Here is an 11,092-nt window from a genome sequence, read left to right on the forward strand (position 1 = left end):
AAATATAAAGTTTTTAACTGAAAAATTATGGGTTTTTTTTTTTTTTTTTTTTTTTTCCTGTTGCAGTGATATGGGTTGTCATATAGATGGATTCATTGCTATAGTTGCACATACTCATGTTCTTCAAGAAGGACCAGTGACAGGAAGGGCAGCTGATGTCATTGCGGCTGCTAACACTGCTGCTGAAGTGGCCTTGAGGCTTGTAAGGCCAGGAAAAAATGTGAGAGTTAGTTTACAATTGTTTATCTGCAACTACTTTGATGTCGTTTCTTGCGAATACTAGATCAATTATTACAATTGATTGGCACATTTGATTGCATCTGTTCTTATTATCAAGTGACTTGAGGTTCTTAAAAAATTTCTTGCTTGCGTTGCCAGGATTGGTACTATTCTTATTGTTCTGTTAAACAAATAAATATCTGACTTGTCCAGTAACATATTATTGAAGTAGCATTTTCTTTTTACAAAGAGAAACTGATGTCTGATTGAATTAGCGGAAGCTGCCAAGAATGCCTCTTGGCATGGCACCTTTCTCCCGTTTTATTTATTTTTTGAAATACCGTATACCTCATTTTCTTTCAACATGCATTGCATTCTCTTCACTTTGTTCTTCTCTATTCTAGTGTTTTGTGGATAATCGTGAACTCGTTTATGAAGTTTGCTTATTGATTTACAACTTAATATATCTTTCATTCTTCATGTTGTCTTCTATTTACAATGTTGCTTTTTATTTTTCATCCCCTAATGATGAACAGTTTCTGTGAGCTATGGATCTATATCCACATGTAGCTTTTGTCATAGTTACTCTGATGGAATTTATCAAATTTGAGAGAGCCTGATAGGCTGATAGCGACTTGTTATGGACGTGTGAACTGTGATGTATATTTTGGCCTTTTGTTTTTGTTGTCTTGAGAGAGCATTATGGTGCTGCTTCACAGAACCAAACGGTGTTTGTGTTACAGCATATATTGGTTGTCTCTGAGAAGTTACGTGTTGAAATATGGTTTGATGGCAACTTTGCCGAGGTAATCAAGTGTTTGTTGATTACCTCTTTTCCCTGTTGCCTATAATTACCTGGCCATACTTGGGGTTCTTTAGGTAGACATTTGTACATGGTTAAAACCTTTCCCCTTTTTGCGCCACATTTTCCTTTCTATAGGAGATTGATCAATTGGGCTTAAGAGTATTTCTTGCGTTTCCTTTTTCTTATGATCTATACAACCTTTTTTTAAACAATTATTTGTATTTGGCTTGTTTATTATTAGTGTCTTTCCACACTTCGGTTACATGATCTCTACATGATGAAACTTTTATTAGCTATGGACTGAATCCGATGAAGCTATTTTGTCATAGTTACACTGATAGAGAATCATGTAAAAAATTTTATCCTCTAATCAGTCTGACTACTGAATTCAAGTGGTAAACTGTAGGCTTTTTTAGCGTAATATATACTTTCAAGTTTCAATTGGTTTTCTTGGATTATTTAGTTGGACTAAGTCATTTCCTTGCCCAGGTTCTTAGCATGCTGTAAACTAAACCCTGCATGTTAGATACACAGTCGCGCATCTGTAGGTATTTCAGAAATGGCTCTCTTTGTGCTTCGTTTACAAAGCAATCTATGTCAGTATGGGTACTCCTGATGATGATTACCTATCGAAAGCTATGGACCATAATCCAAGTGAGGCTTTTGTCATAGTTACTCTGATAGGGAAATGTTATTTTCTAGTTCATGTACCTTTTTTTTGGTTTAGAAAGACTCCCGTGCTCATGTAGCTTTTATCTTTAGACAAGCGATAAGATTGTTTCACCAATTATGTAGTAGTGCTGTTGTTGTGTTTTTTATCTTGAACTTTTGCATTTGTTATCTATATGTGTCATTTGACTATGGCAACTTTGCCGAGGTTTCTAATGTATATTGGTTTCCTCCTTTCCCTGTTGCCTATATTCCAATAGGCAATGGATTGGTTCCAAGTACGGATGTATCTGTTGTCTGTACATTGATATCCATAGCTAGCCGACATTTTGATGACATATTTTTGTTAAAATTGCATATTTTATTCTCTTTTCCTTTTATCTTTTACCTGAACTCTTACATCTGGATGTGATTTGACTATGGCAACTTTGCCGAGGTGACTAATGCATTATTTGTTTCCTCCTTTCCCTGTTGCCTATAGTCTAACAGGCAATGAATTTGTTTCTAGTACAGATATATTTGATTTCTGTACATTAACGTTCATATCTAGCCGACATGTTTTATAGACACGGTGTATAAAATTGCATTCATGCGGGAACATTTTTCTTAATTTATGTTGGTCTTGTAGATGTTTATTATTATTCCTTGTTTTCATGTCAGAACAAAGATGTAACAGAAGCAATTCAGAAGGTTGCTGCTGCTTATGACTGCAAAATTGTTGAAGGTGTTCTTAGCCACCAGTTGAAGCAGTTTGTGATAGATGGGAACAAGGTTGTATTGAGTGTATCCAATCCAGATACAAGAGTTGATGATGCGGAATTCGAAGAGAATGAAATCTATGCAATTGATATTGTCACAAGCACGGGTGATGGAAAGGTAATCCGTTATTCAGGAGTCATGATTAATTATAGATATCATCCTTCTGCAACAATATCTGACTGCCTGCAAAAAATTTTATGTCAAACTTGCAGCCTAGGCTGTTGGATGAAAAGCAAACAACTATCTATAAGAGAGCCGTGGACAAGAACTATCACCTGAAGATGAAAGCTTCGAGGTTTATTTTCAGTGAAATAAACCAGAAGTTCCCTATCATGCCATTCACTGCTAGGTCGGTAGATAATGTATCAAGATTATCTAATGTTTCTTACTTTGGTACTGTTATTTTTCTCTCTTGAAAATGCTGAATTATGGACAACAGGGCTTTGGAAGAGAAAAGGGCTCGGCTGGGTTTAGTGGAGTGTGTTAACCACGACCTTTTGCAGCCGTATCCTGTTCTTCACGAGAAGCCTGGTATGAATATTTCATTGGAGATTGAATTATTGACAACCTTCTACTACAAATGTGCTACTGTTGAGCTTTGTCAAATTGGCACACCATGAAATTGGTGGTTTTGCAGGTGATTTGGTTGCTCATATCAAATTCACAGTTTTGCTAATGCCAAATGGATCAGACCGGATTACATCCCATCCTCTGCAGGAACTGCAGCCAACCAAGATCATAGAGGACCCTGAAATCAAATCCTGGTTGGCTTTGGGCATTAAGACAAAGAAGAAAGGTGGTGGCAAAAAGAAGAAAGGTGAGTTGGAAAGATGAAAATATTAGGTTCTAATATGGTGGATAAACTTGTGTATGTAGGCTTTGTATTTTAGTGTAAATGTGTTAGAAAATGAATAACCTCTTTTCATACTGCAGGTAAGAAGGGTGAGAAAACAGAGGACTCCACAGAAGCCGAGCCTATGGATGCAGCAACAAATGGTGCTGAATCTAAAGAATGAGTGCTTTTCTAAAAATATTTTATTTTGACCCTTTTGTCAATTTTGGTACTTTCGTCTTCTTCACTCCATTGTATCTGGTTGGATATGAGTTGGTTTAATATATAGTATCAGACATTTGTTCCGAGCCGGATTTTCCTGAGTTTGTTTTCCATGACTCGTGATTTTCTATTTTCATTTAGATTTATTATAGCTTCTAGAATCATCTCAATTGCCATAAACATACATAGGTTTCTTCTAAAACTAAAATGTACAACTATTATCTGAAGTTGTTAATAAGCATATTGGATACAAGAAGCGTATTTTCGTGCACACCGTTTCTAGATGCAGCTTCTGCAGGACGAACCTTTAGGCTTTATAGCCGTGCCTTAGCCCACTGTCGGTTGGCCAAACAGTGGTGCCTCTTCAGCTGCGACAAACTAGTAATTAAAAAAAAAAGAAAAATAAAAACAAGAGTTGGATTTGACAAACTAGTTATCGCTTTGGCTTTTCATTAATTTGAGTTTTTAGTTTTAAATTTTTACAGTTAAAATTTTTAAAAAATATCACATTTAAATATTTTGATATAGTTAAAAGTTCTTAAAAAATGTCACGTTTAACTTTTTTTGTTACAGTTAAAAGTTTTTAAAAAATATCACATCTAAACTTGAATTAAAAATTTAGATCCGTAAAGCGAACGAGACTTAAAAAATAAAAAATAGAAGTTGTGAGGTAATCACCGGATGATTTCTCGGTCGAATAAATTCAAAACAAAAGGGTACCGAATGACCTTTTTTTATATATATATCGGGCTGGAGCAGAACTTGTATTGTTGTGTTTGGAGTTGTTCTTTTTTTTTCTTTTTTTTTTGTTTTTCGAGAAAGAAAAAATGAAAATGATTTCAAAACGGCGTTTGACACAATTAAAGACAAAAAACAGAAATAAAAATGATTTTTTAGTTTAGTGTAAAATATGAGAGAAATGAAAAACGATTTTTAGTCGTTTTTTACTTTTTATTTTTGTTTTCTCTTCTCTCGAGTAGAGGGAAAGGAAGAGAGACATTAATAGGTTTTTTATACTGAAAACAATCTCTTGATAAAACTACTAAACGCATTTTCAAAAATTATTTATGTCTGAGATTGAAAACGTTTTCATTTCTATTTTTATATAAAAAATAAAATCATTTTAGAATGAGCTCCAAATGCATCATATATTTATTCTTTAAAACATGTATATTTTCTCTTTAAAATGTGTATATTTTAACTTAAAATATGTACATTTCTTTTTATGATAAAATATATAATATATACATATTTTTAAAAAAATATACACATTTTAAAAAATATATATACATATTTTAAAGAAAAAATATATTAAATGCCTCTAATCTTGTACCGAATTGGAGACTTGGTGTGTGTGTGTATATATAAGTTTAATGCGAAGGACTTTCTAATTTGAACTCTAATTCTGTGTCAAGGAAAGAAACGAAAAATGCGGTTCAGATTAAAGAAGAAAAAATATTAGTTTCAATTTAGAAGACGTTTAATTCATAGATTAGAATCATGTGATTAGAATCATTTTTTATTTACGTGTATTTTTTGTGAGAGAAAATACTGTAGTGAATTATGAACCATGATTCAAATCATGGTTTGAATCCTCTAACCAAATATCTCCTTAGATTAAGTATTATAGTTTGAATTAACCCATGATAACATACTTTATAAATTAGTTGAATTATGTTCTGTTCATTTAATCAATTTAAGTTTATGATTTAAATTTTATTATAGTATAAAGTTTTTAAAATAGTCATATTTAATTTTTTTTATTATAATAAAAAAAATTCATATAAAATCACATCTTAATTTAAATTAAAAATTTAAAAAATTAAACTAAACAACTCCATGCAATCCCTCTCCCACGTCAGAGAAGCCACCGACCCCAAACTTCTTCGTCAGCACAAAGGCGTCACACTCCCAAGCTCCTATCAACAAAACTTTTTTTTTTTTTTTGATAATTATAAAAAAAAAAAAACAAAACTTTTTTCCTTCTTCGCTCTCTCAATAGCAATGTCGAGTAGTGGTGATCCAGAGCGCAGAGAAGAAGAGGAAGAGACCCCACCGGTCGAGGACGAAGACACCGGAGCTCCCTTTGTCAAGCTCGAAGAAGAAGACGCCGTCCTCGATCCGTACGCTCATTATTCCTTCATTTTCTTCTTTGATTTTTGTTGGTAATTCCATTTTCTGATCCGTTTACGTGTTTCTTAAGTCAGGCGAAGCTCTACCGATACGATAAAGGAGAGAATCAATGGAAGGAGAGAGGCGTTGGGAATGTGAAGCTTCTTAAGCACAATGAATCCGGCACCGTCTTGGTTTTGAATCATAGTTCTCTAAATTATTTTTTTCTCATAAAAAATTTAAATTTTAAAAATAAGAATTACGAATCATAATTCTGAATTCATTTATCTAAACGTTGAAAATCTGCGCCAACCACATAGGTAATCCGATTTTCAACGAGAAGCATTTTTTATTTTTTATTTTTTATATTGGTTTAGCTCTGTTTTTGAAGTATTCACTATCAGTGTATCTGGGATCGAATATCCTATAATTACTTAATTCGTATTTGTTATAATCTACCCTATGCTTTTCACTACTAGCATGTTATATCTAAACTTTAGATTTTTCCAAAATTACTCTTGAATTTAGCAAAGTGCTGTGGAGTGCTTTTAAATTAATAACAACAGTTGAAATTCAGGCGCAAGCGTCCGCTACTCGTTATGTGTGCTTGTTTGAAAGAAGAAACTGAAATTTCGATTCAGAATCGTGGAACGATATCACGTGCATGAAGGTGTTTGCTTCTAGACTTTAAAATCATTAATCGAGTTAAGGGGTGCGCTGTATTATATTTTATTAAATTAATCGGTGATTTATCAGGGTGTGAGTTTTTTATTCTCTCAAAATTCAGAGAGCAAAACGCCTTAGTTAATTTATTTATTTCAAGATTTTCAATGTGGTATACTTGTTCTGCTTCAGTTTATCCCACAATGAATGTGCAAGAGCATTCTGGAAATCATAAATCATGCGTATGGCATGCGTCCGATTTTGAAGATGGAGAATTGAAGGATGATATCTTCTGTATCATATTTGCATCAGTTGCGAGTGAGTATATTTTTAGGTTCTTATAGTCTTAGTGTTAATTTTTCCTTGTTGGTTCTTATGTTATGTGCAGTCTCTCTCTCTCTCTCTTTGATGTGAAGTTATTTGACTATTAGAGGTAGCTTTTCTTGTAAGATCAGGTGTGGGACAAACCTGAGTTTTGATATTCTGATATGTTCATAGTATATGCTTAGGGGATAAAGGATTTGAGCTAGAATATGATGTATGGAGGAGTAATACTGAACTGAAATTTTTCCTATGATTATTTGATAAGATACTGATATTCATTCTGTTGCCAATAGTTGCTGTGTGTCCGACCATTATTAATGTTTATGGGTCTTTTACTAACTTTCCTTGTATCTCTTGGTTTTAGTAGCTTATGGGGTGCGGTTGCATTCTTACCTTATTTCTTCTATGTGCAAATATTTGATGCCTACTCTTGAGTTGTTATTTTCTCACTGACAAATGCAATCTCATTTGCCATCTCTTTTATTAAATAAGGTGGTAATCTTAAGAATTAGATGAAAGAATGACAATTCATGAATTAATGAAAAACGGTATTAGAGACGTTGCTGTCATAGCATTATAAAGCATGGCTGATGTAGGATCAATGTAAGAAAGAGATTAGAGATAGAAAAATAAATTCGAGGAGGGAAGAAAAAGCCACTAGAGAGAGAAATAGAGAGGATGCAGAGAGAGAAATAAAACTCAAGAGAGATAAAACTCATTTTATTTCTTTCAAATCAAATTAAAGAATATATTTTATTTTTAATGTTTATATGAAAAGTAAAAATATTTAATAAATATCTTATGCTAAATTTTAATAATATATTTTTGTTATAATGTTGCTAGTTTGAAAAATAATTTACCTTCAATTCTTTACGTTATTTAATTTCTTTATAGATATCTATAATTTATCTCCTTGAATAAAACTAATTTATTTTTTTTAGAGATTTTAATTAATAAAATGATTTTTTTTTTTTTTTGCATTTTGGTGTATAAATATTATGAATATTGATTATAAAAATAGAAATAAAACTAATTACAAGTATGTGTGTTAAAGTATGTCTATTTTAGTCATTATATATCTTCAGAGTAATTTTGTACATAGTCTACCAAACGCCTAAATTTCTGCTTCTGGTATTCACAACAACTTTAGAAAAAAATTTACCAAACACTTACATGCTTCTGGTCACAGCAACTTTGACGCTCGTTATGGATTGAATTGAAAGCCCCGTTTATTTCACCGATTCAAGTTTAGAATTGGAGTTTTACTACAATAAAAAACTCTTAAAAACATTCATATCTAACTTTTTTGTTATAGTCTAAAGCTCTCACATAAAATTACATCTCAACTCGAATTAAAAACTCAAATCAACGAACTAAACGGGCCCGTATTGTGTTAAGCATTGTTGGATTTAAGCTTCATATGCAAGATTTAAAAGTAAACTCATGAATAACAAGATAATGAAGGTAAAATGGTGCAAATTACCCAAATAAAAAGTAAATGAAGTATCTTTTGTTCTTTTTAAGATTGTACAGTGTGGGAATGAAAGCTATAATGAATTGAACAATGATGTTTTGTTCTAAAAGAAATGACGTGTTATAATAAGACGAAATGAAAGAATAATAACCGAAGCAACTTCTAGAATGAAAGATTTAAATGGGAAACTTAAGTGAATTGGCCAAGCCAACCTAGACTAGAGTTAGAAAGTCTTTTATACTTGATTGGGTTAAATCAGAAAATCACTCCAAGATATGATGGTAAACAACAATCTATTAAAGGAAAATTGGTGCAAATTACGGAAAATAAAAGATCAATAAAGTATCTTTTGTTCTTTTTTAAGGTCGTACTCCAACCATCTATTTCTGCTATTATTTTTCAACTAAAAAGGGAAAAAAATACAACTACACAAATCTATAAATTTATATATACACTTCTTCAAATATCCAATTTCCTTAACATCGAAGGCATGGATTTCCATACCTATATACAACCTTGCGATTTTGGGGAGCCATCTACCAATATTTTAGAATGAAGAGAGTCAAGAGACGGGTGAAAGGGTATGTTAACGGCAGAAGTAACAAAAGATTTATGGACGAGTTTGGTGACCTAAATATAAAAGTATTTTGAAATTGAGACTCAAGTGTCACAAGTAAGAAAGTGTAGGGACTTAAGGCACAAATTCAAATAAAAGGTGAAAACTGACGTGGTGATTGTATATTTGTCGGATGGGGAGGGTTATAGACTCATTAATTTCATAAATTTGAGTTTTTAATTTTAATTTTATTACAGTTAAAAATTATCATAAAAAATTATATTTAATTTTTTTTATTATAATAAAATTCTTTTATATAAAATTACATTTTAATTTAAATTAAAAATTTATGAGATGTTTAATTTATAAATTAAAATTATGTGATTAAAATTATTTTTAATTTACATATATTTTTATAAAAAAAATATTATAATAAATTATGAACTATAATTTAAATCATAATTTAAATCTTTTAACCCGACATCATCTTCAATTCGCGAAAAGGATAATCATGCTCTGGAGTCCGACAAAGTCGAGATATTAGGGTTGTTCTTTTAGAGTGTAACTTGAGTGTAGTTTATGAGTTGAATTTGAGTTATAACTTGAGTTGAAGTTGTAACTTGAATAAAATTAAAACTTAAAAGAACATAAACTTGAATAAAATTAAAACTCGAGTTGTTTTTTTTTAAAATTTTTTAGACAAAAGAACATGCTCATTGTCTCTTTGAAACCAGCGCGTACAGAAACGAGCGCGTGAGCTTACACAATCAAACTGAATTCTAAAATCTGATTGGTCAATATGCGTGGAACTAAGGATTTGCGCCACGTGCATCAGCGTGTTTTAAAACTCGAAGAAGACTCTGGATTTTGTACGATCCCGCGAACCGATTTATTCACTCTCTTCTTCCCTTTCTCTCCTCGTCTGTTGCGTGCCAAACATACACTCTCTCTGCGCTAAAATTAATATTAGAAGAAGAAGAAGAGAAAGTTCTTCCCAAACTTCCAAGACTAGGGCTGGCTAATTGGAAAATCCAAAACTTTTCATTGAGGAAATTCGGTTTCCGATATGGATAGCCGTTTAGCACTGGCGATTTTTTTGTCGTCGTCGGTTTTGTTTGTAATCTTGGACGCAAAAACAGTCGATCTCTATAAGGTGAGTTTTCTTCACTCCTTTTGATTTCTGTTGCTTACTGCTTTTGACATTGTTTGATTGTAATTTTCGTTAACTCTTTCTTTCGTTGTGAATTTAGTGGTATTTAGATGTTGGAATTTTGATTTTGTTTTTTGTTTTTTGTTTTGTTTTTGTTTTTCATCGGAGCTTCATTCCTAGGTCATTTGCTTTTTGTTGAATCGAATTTTCCCTAATTTTCTTTTTTTCTTGAAGAAAACTTTTGACGGAAAATTTTAATCAACTAGATGAGCAAAATGCTGCTCCAAAAAATGCAGCTGTTGGCATATTATGCTGCTGCTGCTGCCTCTCCAGCCAATGGAAAAAAGTTAAAAATAAAAACAAAGGGGAGTTATTTCTCTTTTAGATGAAACAATTTATTTGGAATTAGCCAGAACAACATGAAGAGGACAAAAAAGAAATAATGTACTAGAATAGCTTGAAAAAAAGGTTAGTAAACAAATAACTATAGAATGTAGATGGTGAAGGTTAGCTCAGATAGAGATACTCAGCTGTGAAGTTATTTGTTGGCACGTTCAATTTGCTTCTTTATCAACCTTTTATATTGCTTAATGGGTTTTGAATTCTCATCAGGCTCTTGTTTCTTGGCTCGTTGTCTAGCATCTTTATTAGTCTATTATGTTACTATTTTTTTATTTTATTTAGTTTATTTATTTTATTTATTTATTTTTTTTGTAAACTCTAATCAGGTTCTTGGGGTTGAGCGAAACGCAAGTCAACGCGAAATTCAGAAAGCTTTCCACAAGTACGTTTTTCATCATATTCCGTTTCTTGTTATGAGGGTCCTAATATTCTAGATTCCTTAGCTCTTCATTTGTTTTACTGCTACCTTATATTTTAAGCACGCATGGACTAGAATTAGGATATAATTATGTATATCATTGTTTTACTAAAGGATTTTTTTTTATTAGAATTACTAAATTTGTATGCCTTAGTTGTTTTTACTTTTTAGTAGTTTTTCAAGGGTGTAGCGGCACATAGATCTCTGAAGTGGCTTTTATAATGTCTTGTGTCTATTTGCACACGTGCAGCAATTTGTTTATGAGTGTGTTTTTAGTATTTTCATATGTGCGGTATAGCACATATACTAACATGTTACTTATTGCTAAGTTTCTCTAGCTCATTCTTACGCTGTATGTCCATGATATGTAGGCTTTCTCTTCAGTATCATCCAGATAAGAACAAAAATAAGGGAGCCCAAGAGAAGTTCGCTGAGATAAATAACGGTAGTGTTATAGCTACTAACTTCTTTCTTTTTCCTCTTTCCC

General features: G+C 32.1%; 3 protein-coding genes across 3 annotated transcripts in view; all 3 read left to right on the top strand.

The window, feature by feature from the left end:
- LOC21395258 (ERBB-3 BINDING PROTEIN 1) overlaps positions 1–3,592 on the top strand; it is a 4,493-nt gene extending 901 nt beyond the window's left edge. Inside the window, exons 5-10 of the mRNA XM_024163231.1 lie at positions 67–220; positions 2,354–2,569; positions 2,665–2,801; positions 2,892–2,983; positions 3,090–3,269; positions 3,386–3,592. Coding sequence (XP_024018999.1) covers positions 67–220; positions 2,354–2,569; positions 2,665–2,801; positions 2,892–2,983; positions 3,090–3,269; positions 3,386–3,468 — 862 coding nt within the window. The 3' untranslated portion in view covers positions 3,469–3,592. The remainder of the gene's footprint in view (positions 1–66; positions 221–2,353; positions 2,570–2,664; positions 2,802–2,891; positions 2,984–3,089; positions 3,270–3,385) is intronic.
- A 1,918-nt stretch (positions 3,593–5,510) lies between these two features.
- LOC21395259 (ran-binding protein 1 homolog c) lies at positions 5,511–6,858 on the top strand. The gene is made up of 5 exons (XM_024163229.1): positions 5,511–5,629; positions 5,710–5,831; positions 5,909–5,938; positions 6,474–6,599; positions 6,791–6,858. Exons 1-5 carry the CDS (start codon positions 5,511–5,513, stop codon positions 6,856–6,858), a joined length of 465 nt encoding a protein of 154 aa, XP_024018997.1.
- Positions 6,859–9,527: 2,669 nt separating this feature from the next.
- Positions 9,528–11,092, top strand: part of LOC21395260 (dnaJ protein ERDJ3A) — a 4,522-nt gene continuing 2,957 nt past the window's right edge. The window contains exons 1-3 of the mRNA XM_010094493.2: positions 9,528–9,788; positions 10,514–10,569; positions 10,977–11,050. Coding sequence (XP_010092795.1) covers positions 9,702–9,788; positions 10,514–10,569; positions 10,977–11,050 — 217 coding nt within the window. The 5' untranslated portion in view covers positions 9,528–9,701. The remainder of the gene's footprint in view (positions 9,789–10,513; positions 10,570–10,976; positions 11,051–11,092) is intronic.

The sequence above is a fragment of the Morus notabilis genome, unplaced genomic scaffold (assembly GCF_000414095.1).
Source record: "Morus notabilis unplaced genomic scaffold, ASM41409v2 Scaffold490, whole genome shotgun sequence".
NCBI lineage: Eukaryota > Viridiplantae > Streptophyta > Magnoliopsida > Rosales > Moraceae > Morus > Morus notabilis.

Bases quoted from the DNA above. Each gene is read 5' to 3' on its own strand.
- LOC21395259 (XM_024163229.1), top strand. From the start codon at position 5,511: ATGTCGAGTAGTGGTGATCCAGAGCGCAGAGAAGAAGAGGAAGAGACC. The intron at 5,630-5,709 runs GTACGCTCATTA...GTGTTTCTTAAG, and splicing joins GAAGACGCCGTCCTCGATCC to TCAGGCGAAGCTCTACCGAT. The intron at 5,939-6,473 runs GTAATCCGATTT...GTTCTGCTTCAG, and splicing joins AATCTGCGCCAACCACATAG to TTTATCCCACAATGAATGTG.